This window comes from Apteryx rowi, unplaced genomic scaffold (assembly GCF_003343035.1).
Source record: "Apteryx rowi isolate R43461 unplaced genomic scaffold, aptRow1 scaffold_79, whole genome shotgun sequence".
Taxonomy (NCBI): Eukaryota; Metazoa; Chordata; class Aves; order Apterygiformes; family Apterygidae; genus Apteryx; species Apteryx rowi.
In genome coordinates this window covers 2,306,221-2,319,426 of record NW_020451082.1, presented here as the reverse complement: position 1 = coordinate 2,319,426, position 13,206 = coordinate 2,306,221, and the positions used below count along the sequence as shown (strand labels likewise).

General features: G+C 37.1%; 1 protein-coding gene across 1 annotated transcript in view; it reads right to left on the bottom strand.

Annotated features, from left to right (window-relative positions):
* Positions 1–787: 787 nt before the first annotated feature.
* The window catches only part of SPATA17 (spermatogenesis associated 17), a 101,241-nt gene continuing 88,822 nt past the window's right edge, over positions 788–13,206 (bottom strand). Inside the window, exon 10 of the mRNA XM_026088851.1 lies at positions 788–957. Within this exon, the coding sequence (XP_025944636.1) occupies positions 877–957 (81 nt within the window). The 3' untranslated portion in view covers positions 788–876. The remainder of the gene's footprint in view (positions 958–13,206) is intronic.

The following is a 13,206-nucleotide window of genomic DNA, read 5'->3' as shown; positions in this document are numbered from 1 at the left end:
AATGCTGAGTTCTTTGAGTCCTTTTAAGTTAATGGTACCTGAAGGTACTCAACATTTTGCAGGATTGCCTGCTAGTGAACACAGCAGTCAGGTGTCAGATTTGTGTGATCAAACATACGTTCATCTTTCCCAGGTCTTACATGACTATATTCCCACATATCATCTGCTTAACACAGGCGAGGGCTAAACACATAGTTATAGATGAAGAAAAATAAAGTAGATATAGAAAAACTTATTTAATTATAATGTGTACATGAAGTAGTTAGAATTGTAAATTTTCAGCGATGAAGTTATCCATTCATAAGATCCTCCCACAGAGGAGCTCAAAGGATTTAAAATACAATCTTCCATGTAAATAGCCTATCGAATTCCACTGAATGAAGAGATGGATCAGTATACATCCAAAACAGATGGACATCTGTTTTGGATGTATACTGACACTAATGATGAACCAGATCCATTTATAGATGTCAGAAAAAAAGAACAAATGTAACTTTTAAACTTAGATTAACCTCACTTATAAACCTGCAATACACAGAATGTGATCCCAAGTCTTTTACTTCATTACACTGGGTTTTGTATCATAAAGGGTTTATATTCAAATAAAAGATACCATCTTCAGAAAGCATTTTGAAGAGTCATCCAGTTTTCCTAAGATATTACATATGCCAAAGCTGCAAAAAAGTCTTTGATTAATGTTGAAAGTTGTATTGCTTAAAGATCAAGCAAAATCAAGTAGCAGTACTTTAGATACAGTATACATCACTTTACAAAAACAGTTATTTATGGAACATTCAGTCAACAAACTGCTTTGCATTTGCTGAAATATATTTATTGCTTACTTAGGAGTCTTCTGTTGTGTGGTTTACAGAATGATTAAACTATTTGCCCAGTTCTGGAATAAGTTTTTCCAAACCTTTCAAAGAGAACAATCGATGGTAACACTGTTTGAAAGTCCTAGAGAAATGAGAAACAAAAAAAAAATGTTAAGTTTAGCTTTCATGGCTTTAGTTGTTGCTTTTTAAAAATATTTTAGAGCTATGAATATTGCCTTCTAGTCAAATTTCACTGTACAAATTAGAATATAAATTATGAAAAAGTATGTATATATGAAATATACATTTTATATGATATGTACATTATTTTGGAGAAGAAATCAGGAATTGATTGATTGAATTGCAAGCAAATATGTATTTCAAGCTCTGTATAACTATAAGCAATGCAAAGATTTCCTGCCCTACAAGCTAAATTTTACAGACTTTGCTGAATCATGGTATACAAAATTACATCACTGTGCCTTGGGAACCAGTTAAATTAAAGACAGCAAGATATCCTTGCAATATTTCAATTTTTCTACCGAGGTGAAAATTAAACCATAGATACTAAACCAGCTCAATGAGAAAGAGTAAAAGATGAATATATATTAAATAAATATTGGTGACATCATACTGATTTATGGTAGAAAGCACACAGGCAGGATGATTCCTGAGCACTTTTTATCCAGGAAATGCTCTTTGACCTTTTCAACTCATTCACAAATAATTTGAAAAGCTTGGTTTTCTCTCAAAAACAGAATGATTTCTTTTTTCTGAAAGGTGACATGAAGCAGAATRATCATTCTCTGGATATTTTAGACTTAACTACTTCACTGACCATAGTTCAGCTGAATGCTATAAACACGTAGAGGAACAATGACTTCTGGCAAGCTCCATACAAATACAGACATGGCCCACCTGAGTTTTATCTGCACTGCAAATTGCCAGACTTTTGACCATATCATTTCTTACATCTCATACTTAAAAGTTGTTTGATATGATTCCTCAAACACTCAGGTGCAGAAATCTTAAAATAGCAAGGTAGAGATATACATTCAAAATTAACTAGTCTCTGTATGTTATGAAAGTGAGTACTACCCCATCCTTAACTCTTCACAAGATTTAATTTTTAATGTTACCCTACACCTTGAGCCTCCCAATTTCCTACCAAACTGAAATAGCTCATTTGCATGTTTTAATATTGTACCTTAAGAATGCACAATATTCTAATTTTCATTGTGTTTTTGTCATCACAAGCACCTTCTTGATGCAGGAAAAGTAGTCCATATAATTATTATAATAAGTATTATTATATCTTCTGCATAACTGTAGTTTCCTTCTAAAGATAAAAGTTATATTTCATTCAGTAAATTCACTGGACTAATATTGTTCATGGGAATGGAAAAAAACACATTAAAAGAAAGCTCTAGCTGCAGAGGAGGCAAACAGATATTACAGTTATAATTTAGGATTAATCAGTAATTCAGGGCAGATTTCACTATTCTTTATTTTGCAAATAGGAAATATATTTTTAATATTCACACAGGACAATTAGGTACAGTTTAATAGTTCAGTAAAAAGAAGCAGAGAACTTGAGGGGAGATGGGGAAACCAGTAAAAGGTGTACACCCCCAACATCAGGATAAAATCAGGAATGGCAAGTCTGAGCATTGAAGAAGTCTTCATTTGCTAGAGCAGACGGCTTTTGCTATTAGGATGCCTGGCCAAACAAAAACAATTGGCTGCCAAAATTAGCTCCTTGGGACGATTTAGGAGCCTTTGAAGTAAACAGTTTTTTGAGCTGGAACTAAGCCCAGGTCCAGCTTCAAACTCAAATCAAAATGACAAAGAGGAAATTTCTGTGCAACACGCCCCCTCAGTGTAAGATTACTTTGGGTTGGCAGCTGTACTGTTTATCTTGTTATTTAAAGCTATTTCAGAAGATACTCACAATTGAGCATTTAAACAACTGGCTTCGATTATGACGACAGCAGTTATGTTTGACTACATTTAGGAAACCACACAGACTGATGAGTAAATAAATTGTTGCTGGCTGTACAGTTAGGCCAATTAAATAAGTTTACAATGAATACTGGATAAATGTTGCACGATATGCACACAAAATATAAATATATATTTTATGGGGAAAAAAAGAACCCTAGTTATTTATTTATTTCAAGATATAGATTCTAATCAGGTTTCAGTGGTGTTAGAAACTAAGGCTTAAAATGCCATTTAGCTTTTCAAGATCTACCTCACGGTGCTGAAGGAGTCCATTCCACTATATCATTGTAGCAGCATAAAGGGAAAAGAATTGGAAGCCAAGATCTTATGTTTCTCTAAACTGATGGTGAAATACAGTTTCAGCTCTCACAGCAAAGACTGCAAAGACTGCAATCAACTGTTGGTTGATTCTGGTACACTGATATACCTAGCCCTGCCAGGATCATCTGAGTTCAATATGATTGCTACATAGCATAGAAGTTATGTATATAACCCTTTTGAACCTGCAAGAACAAAAGATGTCAGCAGAGGAAAACAGGCTTGATCAGCATTACTTTCATCCTGCCAATTCCTTGTTGTTTGCAGCTGAAATGAATTAGCTTACAAATACGAATTCTCACATACTGGTGAGATTGACTCTATACTTTAGCAATCTCAAGATCATAGGAGCATAAGGTGAGCTTTATGGAATTTTCTGCCATACATTCTTAAATTGTGCCATGTAATTCTCAGTATCAGAAGACCTGTAATTCTCAGCACCTGAGACCTATTTTTAAATCCCAGACCAAGTTAATATATCACTTCCTTTTTAAACTTGTCAAGCTTTGACTCCTTTCACTCTAGTAAATTGTAAGTGACTGTAGTCCAACTGACAGAGTTTAACAAGACCTAGGGACCCCTTCAATGTATTTGACTACTTGACTGTCATGTGTGCTCATCAGTCCTGGACAATGGAGTCAAAAAAAAGGTAACATGAAGCTACCAAACACAGATTTGTCTTGATCAGCACACTACGATATTATAGATTAGACTTGTCAAAAATTCCTCAATAAATGCTCACATGGTTTATATTTGGAATGTTATTGTTAAAAGAAATTCTGAAGAGATTTTGTATCTGAGTACAGGGACATATATAAATACATCGACAATGTATGAATAACAGTGGCAAACCCGTAATAGCTTGCAAAGCTACATGTGCATGTATGAATATCAGCTTGAAGGCCTTTGAAAATGTGTTCCTTCATATTTCTAGTGATAAATTTGCACTAACAGTGTTTCTTTCCAAACAATCTTGAGGGTACTGTACAATTTCCTATAACATAAAAATGCACTTTGGATTGAGATAGGAATTACAGTCAAGTATCATCTTGGAAATTTAATGAGGTGGAAAGTCAACTACCTCAACCCAAAGCAAGAATAGGCAAACAGCAGCAGCATATCCAGTCACAGATTTAAAGGCCAGAAAGTACCATTAAGACCATCTTTTCTGGCCTTCTGAATACACACTTCAGGTAATTTCCTACAGCAAATCTATCAATCTCATAATTATAAGGCTGATAAGCATATGATAAACTTATGATTTCTGGTATACAATTTTGCACAATTTCATTTTATTGTATAAATATAGATTTGGTAGCATAAATAGAAATTAAAGTTGCATAAGGTTGTATGAATACAGATTTCCCTGATAGAAGTAGCATATGAAGTGGTTTCACAGAGCAGTGTATAACCTCTTTAATGAATAATATTCTTCCTGTACCAGTGATTCAGAGCACCAAGTCCTCTTCTGAGCCAACCCAAACAATACAGGAGACACTGTATAATTGCATGATTTCAACTGTGACACCATGCGCTATGCAAATGGTAAACCATTCTGTTCAAGGCTTGGATCTCAGAAAAACTTTTTGCAGAAAAGCGATGGGATGTTGCTCCAATAGAGAACTACAGTTGTAGGTAACTTCTGTTAAAATCAACAGCAGAAGGAATAACTGAAAGTGGCCACAGCTATTGAAACCCTCACTCTATCTTCATGCTACTGCATAGTGAAAATAGAGAATAAAACACACTTTTCCTTAGTTTGAAACTAATATCCACAAATACATATCAAGATTTTACATGATTTGATATAAAATTCTGCATAAAAATCCATGAGGTGGTCTGGTTATGTCCTTATTGTATGACGAATGCACTGTGCAGTCTTGCTTCCTTATCCTTTTTTAAGCTGTGACACAACTCACGTGCATACCTCATCTGACAATCAGGCAGCACTCCCAAGCACCACTGCATAGCCATAGTCCACAACCCCTTCTGTTTAATAGTAAGTGTTCATGTTAAAGTATTCCCTATGATCCTAATGCTTGTAATAGTAAAATTAGAGTTTTAAATTGAGATGTCATCATAAGCCTCCTGACCTATTAATAGCCACAGAGGTCTCTAACAAGGAAGCAACCCAGAAATGGCAAGTTGTTATACAAGTAAAATGTTGATCCAGCTAACTTTTATTCTTAGCAAATTTATCAATACTGGTTAACAATACTTCCARCTAGTAGAGGGCCTTCTGACATGATAAAACGAGTGTAACAACCCATTCTGTCAATACAACACAAATGTCATTTCAAGTGCTCAAAACCCACTAAGCTACCCTAAAAAAGATTGATTTATCTGCTCCAGTGTTTCTTTGGGGCAAACTTTTCTCACAACTGAAACCAATTAGTGGGCTTGGCACTTGTAGTGCAGAATGTAGGTCAGCATCAAGTAATAAAAAAGTATTGACTTTTCTCTGTCTGTAAGCAGCATGAAAGGGGTGCCATGGCCTTGTCGTATATGAAAAGAGCTCCATTAATTTCACTTATTTCAACCAGGGCTGTCAAATACTAATGCTTCTATTGCACTTTTCACACAAAGTACATTGACACCAATCCTGGCCCCAGTGAAACAAGTTTACAATATTTCAGTCAGTGAAAGGGGTACTATGATTTTTAATTCCCAGTTGTACATTTAGCCTCCTTAAGCAGCATTGCTCATAAGACCTATTGAGAGATATAAGCTGGGACATTAATAATGGCTACACACTTCTTCCCATGGGCAACAGAACCTATTTCTTGGGTATAGCTTCAACAGCTAATTAGCTGGAAAGTTCAGGGCACAGTTGTTCGGCGTAACTCTGTTTTTGTGGCTGGTGGGCACAGACTGCCAATTCTACTTTCCGACGTGGACTAATGTCCAAAAATCAGGAATAGGTCTTCTGTGACTTAAGGCTATAGAAGTGAAAAGCTAATGTTGTAACCAGTTGGGTCAACTAGCCCCTTCAAATAAGAGATAATAACAAAAGCCTAGATCATGCCTTAGGGACTGGCTCTCATTGTGTCAACGCAGACATATTGAGTTTCAGGGAGATGCGTGCCTAATCGGTGTTCCCTGCACTACAGTGGACAAGTGACTACTGCTGTGATGAAGGGGGCAGAATTATGTCTTTGCCTATTCAGCTTGCCAACACAGTGCAGAGGAGAAAAACAAGGAGCCATCATTTCCTCTTTGGACTATTACCAGTTCTAAACCCACTACATTTTATTCATTTGGGTAAATGCAAGGAATGAACTGGTGCTTCTATGAAGACTTTATGAGCTTCTCCATATTTTGGATCAAYGCAGTACTGATCAAACTGACCTAAAATATTATGATCCTGTTCCCTCTGTTCTCTGTAATTTCCCTCCTTAACTGGCTGCCTTTTTTTGCAAGTGAAGTTTATGGTTCTTTTTGACAAGCTTGAGGGCTCTGAGTGTGATGTCTAACTCATTTCCTAATTACCTCCTGCCAATTCAAACAACTTCAACAACAATAAAACTCTTTGATTTAAAAAGACTGGCTGACGATGGTAGAGGGCAATTTTCTACTTACTTTAATGACTTTGTAAGTGCAAATCTTACCCTTTGAATCAACTTGTCATTAGATCTTAAAGTAAAATGATATTGTATATCCATCATAAAAGGCAACTTTATAACATTCTGTGTTACTCTTACATCAGGCAACTTTTTTCTGCTTGTTAGTTTTACTCTTTTGTTGACAGAAAGTATATGATAAAGCACTGTAAAAAAACTCAAGAAATTATGTTCGCAGTAGGAAGTCTAACAACACTATTTTAGTATATTATCTTTCAAAGAGAAGCAGAAAACATTAATTGCTGTTTAATTTATGCAACAAGCATTTCATTATTATTATACTTAAATTTTCATGGTGCTTTACAACTATCACTGATTCTTGCATACTTCATCTTTTGAAATCATAAATAAGGAAACCCAACTCAAACAGTGCTTGCTAGAAATTATGAAAGATTTCTAATTACAGCTCATGAATTTGAAAAACCAGTAATCTGATAATCACATACGTCTTGATACTTACTGTATGATGTGTCCAGTGTGAAGAGAAAAACAGTTTGTGTTCCTCTGTAAAAAGCTAACATGGAAATTATAACTCTATTCCTCATTTTCTCCACTGTTCTGCTACTAAACTATGCTCACTAAAGTTTGCTTTCTTAGCTCAGCAGCTGAGCCATGCTAATTGGTGTTTTGGAGATTACTGGAGAAAACTGGCTAAAATGCAAGCTCCAACCCATCTTGTCCTTCTCATCTGTACAAGGTAGGAGAGGATGTTTTGAAAGGAGCCTATATCTGCTCTTACATGGTTAGAAGTGGTTTCAATAACAGAACACTATATCCTTCCATAGCTGTGCAAACTAAGCTGTGACATGATAGGATATAATGATGTTTTTGAGCCACTGTACAGAAACACAAAAATATTTCTAAAAGAATATGATGTTTTTCAATAGCTGTGTTCATTAAGGGTTACAAATGTGTCAACTCTGGCAGTGCTTTCTCACAAGCAAAGGCAAATCATCTCTTGGTCGTGATGGAAGTTTTGTGCAAGGATGGACAAAGGAAAAACGAGGAAGGATTTGGTCCAGTGATTGTTTTTTAAGTGTTGCCTCTCTAAAATTAACCTGGGATCTGGAATTAGCCTGTCCTTTTTGTCATGAGTAATATAACCAGCAATGAAGATATGTGGTCCAAACTTGCATTTGTTACATTTGCATAGTATCCCTATGGTTACTGTGGTTGTCGAAGGGGAAGGAAGGGTAGAATCCACAGCTATACCCTCTAAGTTCATTTAGTCCATTTATTGATGATCTGCAATCCAGACATTGTCCAGTTCTTTCTCCTAAACATGTACTGGTTTTGCAGCGCTCTAAAAAGAAATATATCCCTGGAAAGGTGATGGAGCAGCTCATCCTGGAGGCCATCTCCAAGCATGTGGAGGAAAAGGTGATCAGGAGTAGTCAGCATGGCTTCACCAAGGGGAAATCATGCCTAACCAATCTGATAGCCTTCTGTGATGGAATGACTAGCTGGGTAGATGAGGGGAGAGCAGTGGATGTTGTCTACCTTGACTTCAGCAAGGCTTTTGACACTGTCTCCCATAACATCCTCATAGGGAAGCTCAGGAAGTGTGGGTTAGATGAGTGGACAGTGAGGTGGATTGAGAACTGGCTGAATGGCAGAGCTCAGAGAGTTGTGATCAGCAGCGCAGAGTCTAGTTGGAGGCCTGTAGCTAGCGGTGTCCCCCAGGGGTCAGTACTGGGTCCAGTCTTGTTCAACTTCTTCATCAATGACCTGGATGAAGGCACAGAGCGCACCCTCAGCAAGTTTGCCGACGATACAAAACTGGGAGGAGTGGCTGATACGCCAGAGGGCTGTGCTGCCATTCAGAGAGACCCGGACAGGCTGGAGAGGTGGGCGGAGAGGAACCTCATGAAGTTCAACAAAGGCAAGTGCAGGGTCCTGCACCTGGGGAGGAATAACTCCATGCACCAGTACAGGTTGGGGGTTGACCTGCTGGAAAGCAGCTCTGCSGAGAAGGACCTGGGAGTGCTGGTGGACACCAAGTTAACCATGAGGCAGCAATGTGCCCTTGTGGCCAAGAAGGCCAATGGTATCCTGGGGTGCATCAGGAAGAGTGTTGCCAGCAGGTCGAGGGAGGTGATTCTCCCCCTCTACTCAGCCCTGGGGAGGCCACATCTAGAGTACTGCGTCCAGTTCTGGGCTCCCCAGTACAAGAGGGATGTGGCACTACTGGAGCAAGTCCAGTGAAGGGCTACAAAGATGATTAGGGGACTGGAGCATCTCTCTTATGAGGAAAGGCTGAGAGAGCTGGGCCTGTTTAGCCTGGAGAAGAGAAGGCTGAGAGGAGATCTTATCAACGTGTACAAGTATCTGAAGGGAGGGTGTCGAGAGGATGGGACCAGACTCTTTTCAGTGGTGCCGAGTGACAGGACGTGAGGCAATGGGCACAAACTGAAACACAGACGCTTCCATCTGAACATGAGGAAAAACTTTTTCACCGTGAGGGTGACAGAGCACTGGCACAGGTTGCCCAGAGAGGTTGCGGAGTCTCCTTCTCTGGAGATATTCAAAACCCGCCTGGATGCAATCCTGTGCAATGTGCTCTAGGTGATCCTACTTGAGCAGGGGGGTTGGACTAGATGATCTCCAGAGGTCCCTTCCAACCTCAGCGATTCCGTGATTCTGTGATTCTGTGATATCCTTCTTTATAAATAGCTATTCAGACAATGAATTTCTTTATCTATAAAGTCAGTCTACTGGAGGAGAAGAAATCACCTTTATGTAGTCACTTTTCAGGTACTTTGAGACATATTCAGAGCCAGTATCAATATTAAAAGTATAGTTTACCACATGGAAAGCTACAGTACATGCTATACTATACTTTATTCAATGCTATTATTATGGGAAAGCAACATCACCCAAATTCTGTTATGCCTAATCTCTGTATTTGAACCAAAATTGCCAAAGATAATATTCTATTTTTTGAACTAATGCAGCCTTTTTTACAAGTAAATTAAATTAAGAAAGCAATGTGAATTTTCTCACAAGCTATTTCATACTTGGATACCCTTGAACTTTACTAAATCTGGGCTAAAAAACAAATGTGCAGTTGAAATAGTTCAATCGCTATTCAGAATTCCAAGAGGTGTTTATTGTCATTGCCACTCAAAACTTCTTGCAGGGTATTTTTAAAAAATATTTCTGAAAATGGAAGTAGATGTTCATCTTCATTTACCTAAGATGTATAAATGCCATTTTGTCAAATATGAAAACATATTGATGAGTAATACATAAACCTTTCATGAAGGTATTAAATCTGAGGTGGAACTATGCCTAAGATTACATTATTGTGTACAGAAATATATAAGGTGTCTTAAAGCTTCTGATGAAAAGTAAAGGACACATTTTTATCATAGTGCTTGTATATTTAAACCAACTCCTTTGTCCTGTCCATCACACACACTCTGCTAGCAACAGGACATGTACTAGAAAATAATGCTCTTAGGGATAAGTATCTTGACTTATGCCATTTATAAGCTGCCCCTTTCATTGTCTAATCTGTTCAACCATAACATTCTCTTTGCAGCAGAAAATAAGCCAGAGCCAAGTGTTGACTGCCAAAATAAACTTAGAACCACTTTTAACCTGCTGGACTATAGCCAGAAAATGTTTAACTTGCCAAGATCAAGTTGCAGCTATCTCTAACTTGCCAAAACAGTGCCATTATGAGTTAAGGAGAAAAAATTCTGAATTGAAATCCTCAGCCGAAAATATTTTTTTTACCTTATCAGTCTAAGCTGTACCTTTTTGAACAAGTTGAAACCTTTTTGCACCAATAAAAATTGTATGTTGATTGCACTGTAATTGGCATATGCAGCTAAAATAGTACTCTGGTTAGATTTCATCTGGTTTGACATTGTTCTGAATCATGCTTGCCAAAACTCATTGCTTTCTGTGATGAAATGGCTAGATCTGTGCATGAAAGGAGAGCAGTGAATGTTGTCTACCTCAGCTTTAGCAATTGACACTATCATCTCCCACAGAATCCTTGTATCCAAGTTAATGCTTTATAGTCTAGATAGGCACACTACTAGATGAGCGAAAAACTGACTGGAATGTCAGGCACAAGGGGCAGTGATTAACAGTTTGTACTCTAACTGGAACCTGGTTACAAGTGGATTTCCTCAGCAGTTATCTTGGGACCTATCCTGTTTAATATCTTCATCAATGACCTGGAGTTGGAGATGGAAGGCACCATCATCAAGTTTATGGACAACACCAAACTAAGGGGTGCAATCGGTGCATGCGAGGGCTAGGCTATCTATCATTCAGAGTGACCTAGACAGGCTAGAAGAATGGCCTGACAGACACCTCACAAAATTCAGTTAGGACAAACGCACCTGGCACAGACTAACTCCTGCAACAATACAGGCTGGAGACTGACAGGCCGGGTAGCAGCTCTGCAGAGAAGGACCTGGTGATACTCATGGAAATGAAAGCTAAAAATATACTGTATGAACAGGAGCATAACCAGGAGATTGAAAAGTAATAATCTACTCTAGCTGGTGCTTACTGGACAACATCTGGAATAGAATATCCACTTTTTGGCCTCTTAGTACAAGAAAGGTGTTGATAAGCTCAAGCAAGTCCAGAACAGGGCCACCACTGTATTTTAAGATAATATCAATTTAATTTGATGAGTTTTATAATTTTATGGTGTTTAATTAGCATTCAAAACTAATGAAAAAGAATAAAAGTTAAAGATAAAAGCTTAAATATTCCTCAATCTGTCACACAATAAGGCCATTGTAGGTGGCAGGTTTTGTACATAAGTACACATGAGCCAGTAAACACAGAAACATACACTATAACAGTGAAAGTACTAAAAATTAACTCAAAGGGAGACTAAGGCTTAAAAAGAAAACAGATTTTTTTCTAGCTGTGAGAAAAACAACCAAATTTTTTTATAAATTCACAATCAACTTGCAATAAAGAGAAACTTAAGATTTTCCTTAGATTTTAGGTTTGTGTCTTAGAATACCTTTCATCATTTTAGTAGATATAGATTGTGAGTTTTTCCAATATAAACATGCCTTAGAGCCACATCTATATTACCAGATGCCTTTTTTTTTTTTTTTAATTTTTTCCACACTCATCAAATGCACATCTTGATGCACATTTTGGAAAGAAATGAGTTGCCCCCCTTGCTAAGGATTATTATAACTACCAAGTGAACAATAATATAGTTTGACTTTTTGTTATATGAAGTCCAGGATCAGTGTTCTTGTATGTAAGAATAGTCCAGCTATGTATGCAGCACTTTTCCTTACACCTCCCTCTCCAAAGCATTTGATGTGTCTGAAAACCTTTATAAATTGAGAGGATACCATACACTATTAAAAAAAAACAGTTTAAAATGACATTCCTCTATAGCAACACAGAGAGAAGAGACAGACTGTCACTAGATCAGAAGCTGCTACTCAAATGACATTTTTCCTGAGACTGTCTCCTCTTTTGTTTAGATTTATCTTCAATTTCTCATTTTCTGATTTCTCTAAATACATCAAAGGGATGCTATCCACTTAGCTCAAAGAAACGTATAATTATGACTTCAATTTCTGAGAGGGATCTTTGGAAAACTTCCAGTTGTTAGGAATTTAGGACAAATTATGTAAGTATAGGTAAAAGCTGAATAAAGTAAGTAATGAYAGAGCAAAGCAAATGTTTTTCACACTATTCCTATGTGCATTTTGTCCCATCTCAAAATAGCAAATCCTAGTACTTTTAGGCAGAGGGAAAGGATCCAAAATCTCTTGAAGGGGTATAGAAAGCCCAAACAGTTGCTTTATAGAAGAAGGAAAAGACTGGTTCAAAACCCAATACATTTGATTTTAGAGTTTCACTAAAAATAATGCTGTTATTGAAATAAGGAAAGTTTTATTGCAATTTTTATTACTATATCTGTGCATATGACAATTGCACCACAACACATGTTAGTAACCAGAGTTTAGACCAGCATCTTTTGAGGGTCTGCTGTAGTCTCAGAAAAAGTGGCCTTTGTCCTCAGCTGATAAGAGTAGTGCTTACAGGCTTAACAGTAGCTGTGAAAAGCACCCCACCGGATGGTAAGTTAGAAACATGAAGAGCATTTTGGAAAACTGTGCCTATTTTACTAAAATCATGTTTCCCAGCATTACTTTTTTTTTTTTTTTTTTTTTTGCTGATTAGTCCTCTTAAATTAGTCTTTGTTTTTCCATTAGGGAAAACAGCTTAACACTGATCTCATCCAGCTGTGCAGTTAACAGGTAAAAATGGATTTTATAAATATAACTAATACTGTAAAATAAAGTTACATTTCAGACCCTCTGCACAACTTGGAAGAATGACTGGTGGGCTCCATAGCCATCTACTATGTGAATAAAAGTGCAATTTTATATATCAGTATGCCTTCTTATAGCATTTTTATGTAATTGTTTATGAAAACACTTTTA